The sequence below is a fragment of the Amblyomma maculatum genome, chromosome 1 (assembly GCF_055883805.1).
Source record: "Amblyomma maculatum isolate TAMU_Amacu chromosome 1, ASM5588380v1, whole genome shotgun sequence".
In the NCBI taxonomy this organism is placed as follows: Eukaryota; Metazoa; Arthropoda; class Arachnida; order Ixodida; family Ixodidae; genus Amblyomma; species Amblyomma maculatum.
In genome coordinates, this window is record NC_139344.1 from 15,056,928 (window position 1) to 15,071,533 (window position 14,606).

Here is a 14,606-nt window from a genome sequence, read left to right on the forward strand (position 1 = left end):
AAACGTCCACAAAAATTAACAGCTAAGTATTTAAGACTCACTTAAAAAGTGTTCAAACAAGCTGAGCTCTGCCAAACATTATATACCATGCCTCAAACACTACAAAAGCTTTTTCCCGTAGATCTAACAATGCAAATCTTCCTTAAAATGTCATGGACAACTTCAACGATACAGACATATTCTCTTTCCATAGTATGAAATATTTGTGATATGCAATTACCAGAATTTTCTCTGGTGCATTCCCTAAAATGTTTTTAGACGCTATTCTTAAAAGTACACGAGTAAATCTTAGTGCACCTGCCTAAAACGGATATGAAGGACTATGCGGATAGTGCTGAAGATATAAATTTTTTTCTCTACAGTTACTGTTTCTTTATATCCATAAGCAGCCTTTAGAACTGTTCCTAACCAACAAAAACACAGAGTGGTAAAAGCACGATTGTATTTACAACACAAACACCAAGAATGATGAGTAACAGTTCAATAATCCCAAAAGGGATAAAATTTCAAAGGCTTGGACTGCACGCATCAGGTCCCAAGAGTATAAAAAAAAATAAAAGCTTATACTTTGGCTTGGGATCAAAACATTTTTTCGTTTAAGCACTGCAGGGGTGATTTTACTTCACTCTTACAGGGTTTATACTTCAAAATAAGTGCAGAGTGTATACGTGTTCCTATATTTAGGGATGTTTAGGGATATTTACCCACACGGAACCTAAAATATAAATAGGCCATGCAACATTTTGCAAAAAATAAAAAAGCCTAAATGGTTTGCTTCTAAGCCTTTAGTGCTCCTTTTTCAGCACCATCGAATTCATAACGACAGGAGGGGTAAGGAGGAGAGTTCCTCTGATCTTCGTAAGGCTAGTGATGCATAATAGACCACACATCAGGCAGAAAAAAAAAAAAAACTCTGTGGGCTCCTCGCTTTTGATAAAGGTTGTACTATCTATCCTCGCCTTATGCCTTTCTTCATTCACAATTTTGGTGCTCACTCAACTGAAACGGTCATTGTGCCTTTCCTTTTCTCTCCTAATAACCTCCTCCTCCTTCCTACAGGTGAATACTTTCATTAAATATGTTAGCATACTAGTTGAAAGTGACAAACAAAATGTCCCCCTGAAGGCAGCTTTGTTGCAGATGTGATGCAGGTGTAAGCTTACCAGGGCATAGACGTGCACCTTGACAGCAAAGTCAGCTCGTAGATCCCGAAAAGTCATGTGGTTGCTGAAGCTGAGAGCATTAGTGCCAGCATTGTCTGCTGTGGACAGCATCTGGCTGGCCAGTACTTGGGCCCCATGGCTGATCAGGCAGATGAAATAATGAATGTCTTGTCCTGAAAGCAGTCCCACATAATTAAGCACATGACAATATCCAGGGTGTCTAGCCAGTTACTCGTTTTGTGTTACCTAAATTTTCTCTGTTTGCCCAGAACATTTCAGTAAAATTCCTCAACCACTGCAGATGCAGAAAAGCATAAATGGCCTGACAACAGACAGTATATGTGATCCATCAACAGCAAAAACAAAAAGAAAATCCTGAAACTGGAATAATTGCAAAGCAAACAGATTTTGTCTTCCTATTTGAGGACACTCAATTTTTTTCTCCCTAAATAAAGTCTAGTGCACTGCTGTCATCCACTATGATCACTGCTTCTCTTAGAGCTCCTTAATAATTGGTAGTACAGGAGAACCCCTTTATAGTAAAGTCACTGGGACCAGCAAAAATCTTTACTATATCAGGGTCTTTACTATATCAGTTGTTAGTGATGACATGGTCCTGAAGATGCTGTCTGGTAGTTAAATGGCCACCTACTGAATACGTCTTGTTGCTTAATGAAAACAACACTGAAATACAGTAAAACCTCGTTACAAGAGACACTCAAGGGACCTGAAAAGGATGTCTCTTGTAACCAAAAATTTTAAAAGCACTGTGTTGATCAGTTTATTGCACATCAGCATATAAATGCATTCACACGCATTAACAGGGAATTGTCCAGGAAAGCTTAAAGAAGTAATTCATACTAGTGCATATTTTTGTGAGTGCGGAGTGTGTTCCTTTCCAAATTTTGGTAGTAAAGCACTTCACTTTGCAAGCCTTCCTGTTGCTCTAATACCTTCGAAGCACTTTTACATGCTCGTCACCCTCAGATGTTGACACTTTTCCTCTGAAATGACCTCGTAGTCATCCTCTATGGCACGTGCCATTTACTTGCGCGATAATTGCACCGTCTGTAAGCTCTTCGGAAGCACACAACTCACAATTCGGAAGCACACAAGCACAATTCGTATCTGCATCTGCAGATAACGAATTCCTAAACAGATTCTGGTACCTCAGCAGTCTCTTGGATGCTCGCCCAAGCTTCATCTGCAAGAAAGCTTTCCACAGTATCCATATATAGGCCCTCTTACATCATGTCATAACATTCAAAGCCTGCTTTATGAAACAATTTTTCACAGCTTCACTTCTCAGGCCACTCCAGACACCTGAAATCACCTGAACAACAAACTTCGCATCAATTACTATTGTACAGTCTTGCTGCCTGTCAAGCAACAGGCATTCTACCAACCTTGTTTTGTACAGCAACTTGACAGAGTGCATAATGCTTTTGTCTATTGGTTGAAAGTAGGGTGTGGAGTTTGGAGGGAAAAAATAACTTCGGTGGCTTTGAGCACGAGAACTTTGGTGCTGCAAGAAGCATTGTCCACAAAGAAGAAGGCATCGGGATTCTGAGCTTTCATCTTGTGATCAAATTTTAACAGCGAGGAGTTAAATATGCTGAATGTCATTCATGCATTTTGATTTGCTTCGAAGGTGACAGTAATGCGATGCCAGTGGTTGAAACAACGGGGTCGTTTTGACTTCCCAATAATGGGGAAGCACTCATTCTCAGTTCCTGACATATACAACAAAAAGGATGCTGATATGGAACAGAATTTAGCTAAGGGAATCCGAAGTGCATCATTTATGAGTTGGTGTGCTTCAGCTGTATTGTATGAGCACGCCTGGGTTGTGTCTCTTCTAAATAGTGAAGAATTTATTCCAGGGACCTGAAAAAGTTGTCCTTAGTAACCGAGTCTCTCTCGTAACCATGTCTTTTGTATGCAATGTTATTAACATGGCAGACATAGGAAAACCAACCAAACCATTTTCAAGTGTCTCTTGTAACAGTGTCTCTTGTAATGAGATTTAAGTTGGCTTTCATCTCTTTCTTATCATCTCTTCGTGCAATTTTTTTTCAATTATAAAAATTTTTTACATCTTGTGGAAGTACCTCTTAAGCATGAGGACAACGTGGCTATGAATACAACCAAGTTTGATTTCATGTGAAAATCAAAGCCTTGAATTTAACAAGGTGTCACTTTTAGCTGTTTCTGTCTTTTAAAAGGCAATAAATGATAAATAAGCATGGCAGTCAAGTGCTGCAAGACCACACATGCTGCATCTCCACTTCCTGCCTCCACTGCCTCGTGCTTTGTGCTGCACAGTGCTGTGAATGTTTGCCCATTCCTTCCCCTTTCTTATTTCTTGCTGCACTTTTAACCTCCCTTACTTTCATATAGGACTGCGCCGCCTCCTTCCATGTCTGTAGAAAGCTTTATTTATTCTTTTTCTACGCGCTGCGTGCTTTTCATCACGGCGTCTCCGTAAAGTAGGCTTCTCCTGCATGCTAAACCTGGTGGTAAAGCTACTTAAAAGGACACTTGGAGTTGCTTTTCTGTTTTCAACAAAAAAGAAAAAAAAAATATTTTCCTCGCGATTCTAAATAGCGTGCAGGCGGCGATGTCATATTGTGAGAGTCCTCACAGCAGCCAGGCGCACTTTACTATAACCGATTTTTACCGAAAATGTCTTTACTATAAAGGAGGAAAAATGTACAGTTGTTTACGGAAGATGAACTGGGACTTCAGTTTCACTTTACTATATCCAAGTTTTTACTATATCAGAGTTTACTATAGCAGGATTTTACTGTACCACCATTTTCCATTTTATTCCTAGCATTTGATGTTTTCCCCAAATATGCCTGAATATTTTTTTTCTTTAAGCAGATAAGAGTAACAAAAATTGGCTGCAAATAGGATTAAATATTTGTGAGCTATTCAAATACTGAAATACTAATAGTTTCAGTGAAAGACAGACACATTTACACAGAACACATTAATGACCAAAAGCAAACCTTGCATGCAAATATTTTACTGTTCCTCACCATTCATCACATCCTAATGCCATCAGTCATCATAAGGCTCGAAAATCTGAGAAATAAAGAACCCCAAAACAAGCAGGCATTTAGGCTGTAAATAAATCTTAATAGGTGCAATATAAATAAAAAATAGGCACCTCGACTATAGTACCCACTTAATGCCAAATGACTGAAATGGAAGTAGAAAAAAAACTTAGGGGATGCTCAAGTTTTCTTGAGAGTTGACATGAAAACATTGCCAAATGGACATTATACATCACTGCTAAGTAATGAGCTTAATTAGCTGGTATTTAGTAGTCCTCAATAATAGTGCTAAGTAGTGGGCTAAGTAGTAGTACTATTTAGGAGGGCTGCTCTGTAGCGTTATTAGTGGTCTTAATTTTACACCAAGTGCTGCTTGAATGTAATATATGGCAGCTGTCTGCTCTATGGTATGAGGTGGTCATACAATGCCTCTAAGCTACGGCATTGAATGAACACTCCTCACTGGTGCTGAGGTAGGGCGCCCTGCTCACGTCCCTAAAAGCAGCAGTTCAATTCCAGTTGACCCCATTTGTGCAAAGTGTACGGGGGACCCAAGCACCGCAGCGTGGTGCTGCGGGCACCAGTGAACAGCGCTATCTCCAAGCAGCTCAGCATAACCTACTGGGCAGGCTGACTCTTTCTCCTGCTGACTTGCGTGCATCTACTTTGTCTGCATGTGACAGAAACTTGTTCCACATGGGCGCATGTGCTTTCTTGCTTGTGCTGTGAGGCCCCTCAGAAAGATTTACTTGGTGTGCACACCCGTGTTTTAGAGAATTTTTATTTTGCGCTTATCTGGCCAGCCAATTTTTTTTTTTTTTACAATGAAATATTCGCACGGTATACGAAGTGAAAATTAAAAGGCTGATATTACTACACTGATAGCAACAGCATTTTGCCAGAAGAAGTGACTTCAGTTTGTTTTATGTGGTTTTCAAAGCCAAATTAAAATTATAAATTCTCATTTTTTACACGCTGGAGGGCTCATTCTATACACCATGAACCACGAGGCAAGACTTTTTCAGCACCTATATAAAACCATGACTCGTTGAATTCAGTCTGTGGTCTTTTTAATGAATTTTTTTAGTAAACAACAGATATTATGAAAAGTTTTTAAGATATAATAACTTGCTCAGGATCCTTACTTCTTCAGGAATTTAAAAACCGACAAATTTTCAGCAAGAGAATTGTCTCCTAGGAAAGCTAAGGTGGAAAGACTTGTTTATCGTAAATTAAATAAAATATTTTTATCCGACAGCATAAGGGTCCTGCATTAAAAAGGAGCTAACAGCCACTAAAACAAAAAAGGCATAGGGGATGTTTATTATTTTCATCCATGTAAAGCGTCAATTAAATTTGGAGACAGCTGACTAGAAATAAGAAAAAACAACCACATGAGCCGTGAGCTACAGCAATGGCTGCTTAATCTTTCACTTTCTTTGGTAATTTATGTTGAGTGTTGCCTATCCTTGAGTGTGTTTGTTAGTGCCATCCTCCTCACAGTGACGGACATAGGACGTCATCTAACAGGAAAGGCGGGAACTGTATGATAACACTCTTAAGCTACCTATAAAGTCAAGGATGTTAAATTCGAAGCCTTTTTAAGCTAAGCAGCATACAAATGTCGGGAAAATAGAGGCTTTTATGTCAGCCCCTCATATTTTCTGCATTTGTTTGTTATTGGTCAGCATAAGGGTCTTGTGTCACAGATAAGCCGCTCTTGTTGTGACTACAAAGTCAGGATTGACCGAGGTGGCAATGGAATGAACAGTGCAGGGTGCGATGTCACATGCTACACGATTAGTGGAAGCTCACGGCGATGGCAGCTGGGCCACTGAGTTCGGCTGTGTGCTGGTGTGACATGGAAATGAAGCCAGAAGCATGGCTGTCGCACGCTGTGAAGAGCACCCGGCCTACCCAATAACAGCAGTCTCAAGAGGCGCTTTGCTGTTGCACTTATATGGATGCCATGTGGTTTTTTTTTGCATAATGATAATGAAGAGGGCACAGTGTCCACGTATGCAATAGGAACTGGGACCTGTTAACACTGTCGTGTATAAAGGTGACAGTTTAGTTGTCTCCAAATTTTTTTCCTTACTAGTTCAAGTTCTGAGGATGAAAATAAAATGTGGTTTGCTGTGAGCTCACCTCCATATTTCTTAAATAGGGAACCCAAGCTCAAGTTTCGGCATGCGACGGCAAGCTGTCGAGGCTACTGGGGAAGCACAGGCAGTGGACACTGCGGGCCAGACGGCGGCAGCTACACCAGCAGCACGCACACGTATGTGCCCTTCAGTCCGAGCAGGGAGTAGGAGAGGAGTAGCGGTAGGTGCGCAAGCTCTCTCAGTGGATGCATTTGTACGAAGAGACAAGATTTGATTCAGCAAGTTTTCGTTCAAGATTGCTGGTTTCCTTGCCTGCTATGAAGTATGAGATTAGAGGTGAACAAGCTAACAGCTCCTTCCAAAAGTGGAAGCTGCCGATAAATTAGAAATGAACTGTTGCTCGCTGGAAAGCATTTTTTGTGGGTTCAGAAATGACGCATTAATTTTACCGAGGAACTGCATTATACAGCATGAACGCTTTCTCAACTCGAGGGCGAAGAGGTCGAAACATTGGCTACTGCCCCACCGATGCATGAGTTTACTTGGTAATAATTTACATGAAGGCCATCACAGCTTCGTTTTGCAGTGAGCGTAAGTTCCAGTTTTGTAAGGGCGTCTTCCATCTCAAAAGAAAAGCTCACGTTTCAAGGGAGTATCATGCCTGCTACAAATAAACAAATGTCAACAAGCGTTGACTTTACCGCTGTCTTAAAAGTGCTATTAGGTTCCCAAACTTTCCTCAGCAAATACCAACCTTGTAAGAATCATTGTCCAAAAATTTGGGAGTGGGCGCAAAGAAACAATAAAGCACTAAAACTTATTTTGAAATTTCTTAACATTGTTTCGAGTGTTTGTGCTCTAGTTATTTACATGTGCACGTCTCGTGCATTGGTTCGCCACCATCATCGCTGAACACTGCGTTTGCCCAGCCAGTTGTACACCACATTCATATTCGACAGCGCAGAACATCGATCGAGTGCACCGTTGAGTGCATCGATTCATAGTACTTATGGAGCATTTGGTATTCTGAGCATATACTAAAGATTAGGAGGACTATGAAGTTCCATATTAAGGGTATGACACAAGAGCGTTTCATACACAGGGATGATGTTTAGAACTTTTTCATTTTTCTATTTTTGTGTCTTAATATTGCCAGGGGGCGCTCGGAGCGAAAGACGTTGAAGTGGCGCTCGAAGCAAAAGACGAAGTGAATCGGCTCTGGACTGGCAGGACGTACCTAAACCTTGGACCGTGTAATTCCACCAGTGATAATATTTATTTGTTTATTTTTATTCAAAAACAATTTATACACTGATACTTAGCATCAGCAAACACTGAATTTTCATTCTGAGCAGTTTGACATCTTTGAACACATTTTCATTCTTTCTGTTAATTCAATGAATTAATTTTCAGTTATGCAGTCTAGTTTTTTTAGTTACCATCATTAAACATTGGCTTTTCATTTTGAGCATTTTGACACCTTTGAATCCCCGATTTTCATTTCTTTAATTCATTAATAATTTACACCAATTTCATTAGGTCATCATTGTCTTTCACATAAAAATCAATCAACAATCACTAGAACCACAAATTAAAATTTTCTTACACAACCCCTGATTATTTCCAACATGCTGTGCCGACTACTACTATTATTAGGCCGGCAGCTATTCGACCGAACGAGCTCTATAAGCTATCGCTTAAAATGACTAATACAAAGGACGTGGCATGTGCAATGTGATCGCTGACTTCCGAAGCCCACTTCAGAACCAGTCAGTCATATATTGCAGTTATCGACCATCTGCTTCAAAAAGTACACATTGTCAACAAACTTTTCAACCTTATTTAAGTTCGATTTACGGAAAATTAAAGTTAAGCAAGCAGATTTTTTTGAAGCAGCAGCGCTGACAGTACACTGCAGTGCGTTGCTGATGAAGCATGAGAGCTCTGCACGTGCACGCAGGGAGTGGGAATGCAGCAATGCACGAAAAACGTGCGACTGGCGCAGCCCCATATTGTCAGTTCCTATTTTTTAGAGCAGTAGTGCCACCACGCGATGCTTTTGATATCTAGCCTGTACTGTCAGTAAGAAGGTATAAGTCAGGTTTGTGTGTCTAATATGAAAATAAAATAAATTACTTCAATGAAACGCTTTTGGTTTGAATGAAATGCCAAAACACATATTTGCAGCCACCGTCCCATGAGCCATTTTAATGGGCTGAAGACTCTTGGTCCAAGTGTACCTCTGTAGACCAATAACAGCAGCTAGGGATCTTCTGCCTTCCCGAGCAGGCCTTTTCTTGTTTGCACTGTTCGCTCTGCTTCCTCGCTGACTTGAAGATGTAAGGGACCACTCATGACGTGGGTAAAGTGGTATGCCTTGGTGAACTTTACGAAACCTAAGGGCACAGAAACTGAGGGCTGTTGTCTGAATTAAGGGTCAAGAGTATGCCATAACAAGTGAAAATGCTCGAGTTGAATGGAAGCAGCCAGCAGAAATGTGCATACCCAAAATCCCTTCGAGTTGAGCAGCCAGGAATTCTCTCTTGAGGGGGAGCTCCAGATGGCTCAGGGTCAGTGAGGCACGCTCAGGAACCACTTCATCACCTCCACACCCACCACGTGTTTTAAGCCGCTCCACTTCTGCTAGGCATGCATGCCTGCGCTCCGCTGGTGGGTACCAAATGCAAGCACAAATGGTTTCAGGGGACAGTAAAATTGCCCCAGTTATGACTAAACCAGAAAGAAAAGTGCACACACAATTAAGAATGCTAAACAAAGGAACTCACTTGCAAGCAAGAGTAGGCGCTCCCCTTCTACTTGTTCAGCGGAGCCCAAAAATTCTGTTGTCAAGCGACACACTTCCAAGGCCCGGCTTGCCTGAGCTATTACCACTTCCTGGGCTTCTGCTTCTTTGCACAGAGCCTGCAATGCAACAGCCATTGAAAGAATGACCACCAAAGTCGTCCATTCTTGCACTAACAGTAATATGCAAGTCTCTCTCCTAATAATAATTTTCCCATTTTGTTTCTGCAAACGCACAAAAAAAAAAAAAAAAAACACTGAAATACCCAACATAGCTTTTTGCTATCAGAACAGCCTGACAAACATAACCACTGTAATGTCTGTAATGTAGGCCTGTGATTACACTTTTTTTTAGGCAGGAACAGAGGGTATGCTAACAAGTAGCATTTTTCGTCTGAAGTCATACTGAAGTACATTAAGTTTAGGCCCAAGAAGACAGACACCTTTGGTCTCGGGAAGAGCTTAAGCTGTGTGAAATGTGTCATAAAAGTCTGCAGAAATATTTTATGCCTTGCTTTCTAGGAAAAAGCTTCAATGTATGAACGTCGAAAATGCCTCTTAGTTATATACAAGTGTAACCAACTGTCCAGCCTCAAAAAGTCAAGGTACCTAACCTGAATTTTTCAGGTATGCGTTAAGTTTCAAGATCAAGTTTGCTTGCAGAGAAGACTTCTGGTTTCAACTAACTGAGCAAGTTAAAACAGGTTAGAGACCAAACATCGATAATGAAAGTAGTAGTGTGCATTAAGAAATTTTGTTAGCGGTTCATTTTCTTTCATGTCATATCAGTACGAAAACTAAGAGGAAGCGAAATTTATATTATGCGAGATATTTTGACTAATCCCACTCAAATTTACTGTCCCGGAAAAAAATTCTACACAAGTTTAGCACAAATTTTTCACCGGAAAGCTACATACTTCTGTGTATTTCAAATTTGGACAACAGTTTTTGTCACTGATATCTTAGATGCGGTACCTTTTAGAGCATTCAGTGCAAAACAGCTTTCAAAGACCCTAAGTGATTATAAAAACTGCATCACATAATTAATAACTAATGCAAGATGTGAAATATGTACTGGGAGAAACAAAATTTAGTATGACAGTGTAGACAGCTCATTTGGTTAAAAACATGTTGCAGTCACCATACTCAGGAATTGAAAGATATGTGTTGGAAAAAATATGCATATGATTTCGTATCAAAATTCTGATGAAATACAATTCTTTACACATCATTTAGGGCGGTGTCATATCATTTCGTTTCACACTTAGCATCCATCTGCTAGTCATGTTGGAGGCTAGCTTGTGATAGGGATTCAAACCGATGACATCTAGACCTCCAATCATATCCCGTTTATTGTAAGCGAAACGTCCCCTGAGGAGAGAGAGAGAGATACTGTGCCTATCTTTTCCCAAAAACCAGACAGACTAAATACATTTAACACTCCTCCACACACTGTGCCAGTCTCTCAATACCACAAATTTGCTGAAAAAGCAGTGTAGTAGACACTCTCACGTCTAAGGCAAAGGTTAAGTGTCCTAAATTTTGCTAGTAATGCTCCCATTGCATTCTTTATTTCTTGATCGATTAGCACAACAGCTTTCTGAGCTTACTGAAAATACTATTGAGACTTCTGTTACAACATTCAATTGTTTTACCTCAAGAACATTCTTTTGCTGCAGTATACATATTTTGATTCTTTGAATAGCATGTGGATTAAACAATATGAAGGAGAAAGGCTAGTTCGACATTCATTGCGCTTCTACTAGAACTTTACATATCAAGAAATTCTTACCTCCTTTTCCCGAAAGTTGCAAATTTTTTCGATGCAGTTGCTGTAAATATTTCGACTGATTATACGAAAAATTGAAAATTACCAAATAAAAAAAAAAGCAACTTATGCCTTGGCATGCTGTGTAGTTCCGGGAGTGCAACAAAACAAAAAGGGTCAAAAAAGTTAGGGACGCTCAAGCTTTGCTTTTAGAGTAGACATGAAGCGCCTTAAAAACACTGCCTTTGCATTCTGCGAATACAATATTTTGTTTCAGCTGGCTGTTAGGGAAAGGAAGGTGCAGTATCTCAATTCTCAGTGGACACTTAGACTTGCCAAAGGTGCCTATGCCGTCGGTTCGAATCCCTATCGCAAACCATCCACAACTTCATTAAAAGATATGAAAGCTAAATGTGAAGCGGAATGGTATATATAACACCACCATGAATGCTGAAGAAAGAGTTGTTGCATCACAATTTTGATAAGAAATCAGGTGCATATTTTCTCAAATATCGTTTTTCTCAGTTTGGTTTACGGTGGTGGGAACAGCGATCCCTTTCTGACCGAACGAGCTGCGACGCTTTGAGTAATAGACGAAACAGTCATGAAGAAGTTTCTTTCGCAACTAAGGTGACAATCAAGTTCAAAACCAACCCAGAAAAAAAAAAAAATCGCCGATCTTTAGCACTCTTGATCTGCAGAGCTAATAGCAGGTCATGAAACAATTATTTTAGATTATTTCCTAGTGGATTACAGCAATGACAATATATAACGGCATAGAAAACAGACATGCAAGTGACACAAATATCTCCTATAGGTAAATGATATTTCTGATATCGTTCAACAACGTACAAAGATCAAACTTTTCCCAGTTGTTTATTGTTCTAGTGCTGACGCAAAAGATCAGATAAAAATAAACAGGTGCATTCCATCATTACATAAGCTCACGCTTCATTAAATAGGGAATGGACATCATTTATCAAAATAAACATGCACACATATAACTTCGAAGCAGAATATGCTCAAAAGTACTGACATCCCATCAGTGACAACAGAAGTGCAAAGCTTCAGATATTTCGAAATAGTAATAATTACACAAGCTTACTGGTGCAACCATAAAATTATAAGTAAAATCATATCAGAAGCTTTCTTTTTTTTCTAAGGAGAAAGATGCTAATGCAATTAAGGATGACAAATAATAATTGAAGAAAGCTATGTACAGTCGACCCTCACTATAAAAAAACACAGATATAGCAAATTATCGGATAAAGCAAACTAAAATTAAGTTTGCTTGGTCTATGGTTTATTTCTATGGGAGTTCTTTCTGTATAATGAAACAAAAATTTCAAAATTTGACGCTAGATTGCTTATAATGAATCAGTTCTTTAAAATTGGCAATAAATGCATGAAGGAGCTGAAATAAACATCAAGAAACGAAAATTTTCAATCAATCGAATCGGCCGCCGCAGAAGCGTGTTTAAATGACCTGCGCGTTTGCATGCTGTGTCATTTAGCAGCGGCAACAAAAACTACCGCCATCGGCTTATGGCCTCCAAGATCACCCAGCGGCGGTGTGATCTCGGAGGTAATTAATGACCATGGCCGGACTCGAGTGGCATCACCGAAGTGCTTAAATTGCCCGCGCGTTTGAGTGCCGCGTCATCTAGCGGAGGCGACAAAAACTAGCACCAACGGCCTATGGCCTCTGAGATCGTACCTCTGCGAATTATGATCTTGGAGGCTATGAGCAGCCTTGGCTGGACTCTAGCGTCGCCGCCGCCGCCGCTCTAGTCTGACCATGCAACAGCTGACAGGCATGTGACTGGCATGTCATCACCATTGCCTCGTCATCGCTTGAGCCCCTGCCATACCATTGCGACCGACCCGTGTGCGCACGCTATACTCCCCGAGTCCACTGGCTCCTTCAAGCATATTTTGTGCACAGATAACAACTTTTCTTAATATTCATTTCTGCTCTCCAACGCGAAACGAAAGGCGATATTTCATGTTTACACCAAGATTTTAATTAAAAAATTGTGCATTTTCGCACATTTGTGTTGCCCATATTAGTGCGTATTTTGTTTCGTTTTATTAGCCAATTTATTTACAAAAACTTGACGTGCACTTTTATAACGAATATCAGATATAACGAGCAAATTTTCACGCCCGGTACAACTTCATTATAACGAGGTTCAACTGTATAGATAAATAAATAAAAAAATTAAAAATAGACTGTCTAGAAAGTATTTACATGGCCATGTTGTGTAGTAGACCAATGTCGTATGAAGCCCACAAGAAAAAAAAAGAACAATGGAGAGGATACAACAGATTTCAGCGCATATTATACGCTCTATTCCGACGCACTGCCTTTTCCTCCGAAATGTAAAGAAACGTGAATCAAATTTACTAAAGATGAGCAAAAAGGAAGATTAAAACTCCTTTTCCAATTACGGAAAGGGAATTAAAGATACATATCGAATTAAAAGTGAAATTTCTGAAACGTTGTTCATGAAAAAGCACAGCAGAATAATACAATCTACAATTATTGCGCACACAAATGTGTACATACCGTGCAGTTCATTTATAACGATAGTGAGAAAGCCGGAAAATCCAATTGTTATAACCAATTATTGTTATATCTGAACCGGCAAAAATAAAAGGAAAAACAAAAAACATACCCACATATTTTCCAATGCACGTAGGCGCGCCTCCTTACCAACGATGAGTAAATCTAGTTGAACAACGCTATTCATCGTAAAGAGCGCTAAACAATTTATTACTGGACAAATCAATGGAAATAAAATAACTTAAGCGTACTTTAAAAAGTTATAAATTCGAGCTCGCTTCAGCAGCAGCTGAAGCCTGACAATCGCTGTGAGCATCGCTTCCAGTAGCACGTACACTGGCAGTACTTTTTGTGTGCACGAAACTGATTAGCGATTGGATGAACTGCAGGACATCCCCAGCCTGGATGATTGTTCAAATCGTAGAGTGCAAATGCCAATATTTTTTTTGCGAGGCTTCCAGCCTCCCTGATAGAAATCCTGGTGAATCTGCCATTTCATCTCAGAGCTATCGCGCCATTGTTGTGATCGGCGCCATCTTCCACGAACGTACAATCGGCGATGACGATATGGTCACACCCTTTGCACGGCGACAGGCAGCGATTACGATGATCACACCTCTCATTTGCTTTCACCCCATATGTCAAGTTTTAACATCATTCTCTTCTTAGTATTTTATTTTTTACAGATTCAGGCAATTTTAGGAGTAAACATCTACTGGGTGGCGATAAAGCTATTGTTGTATTCGATATACCGCCGATAATCGATCGTTATATACGGTTGATTTTTACACAGGGGCAATGGAAAAGCTGATAAATCCCAAGAATTTGAGCGTTATAACCGATATATTGTTATATCTGGTATCATTATAAATGGACTGCACTGTATCAGTATTTCCTTTTTCCCGATATGATTGAACAGAGGGATAAATTAGCAAATAGTTTTCTAAAGCAGATTGATGTGCAATAAATTCAATCAGATGATGAGGCGTGTTTGCAGAAATGATATATGTATAAATATATTTTCTCTGAAGCATTTTTGTAATGTGATTTGTATGTAACTATTTGTTCCCTCTTTGCAACGATCCTCAGTAGACTTTCAACAGCATTGAGAAATAATAAATACATTTATTTTGTTTTTTA

General features: G+C 39.8%; 1 protein-coding gene across 2 annotated transcripts in view; it reads right to left on the reverse strand.

Annotated features, from left to right (window-relative positions):
• The window catches only part of LOC146201809 (uncharacterized), a 92,517-nt gene that overhangs the window by 34,146 nt on the left and 43,765 nt on the right, over positions 1-14,606 (reverse strand). For both annotated transcript variants that reach the window (XM_084587769.1, XM_084587768.1), the window contains exons 10-12: positions 9,117-9,252; positions 8,836-8,997; positions 1,164-1,336 (exon numbers count right to left, since the gene is read on the reverse strand). In XM_084587769.1, the coding sequence (XP_084443895.1) occupies positions 1,164-1,336; positions 8,836-8,997; positions 9,117-9,252 (471 nt within the window). The remainder of the gene's footprint in view (positions 1-1,163; positions 1,337-8,835; positions 8,998-9,116; positions 9,253-14,606) is intronic.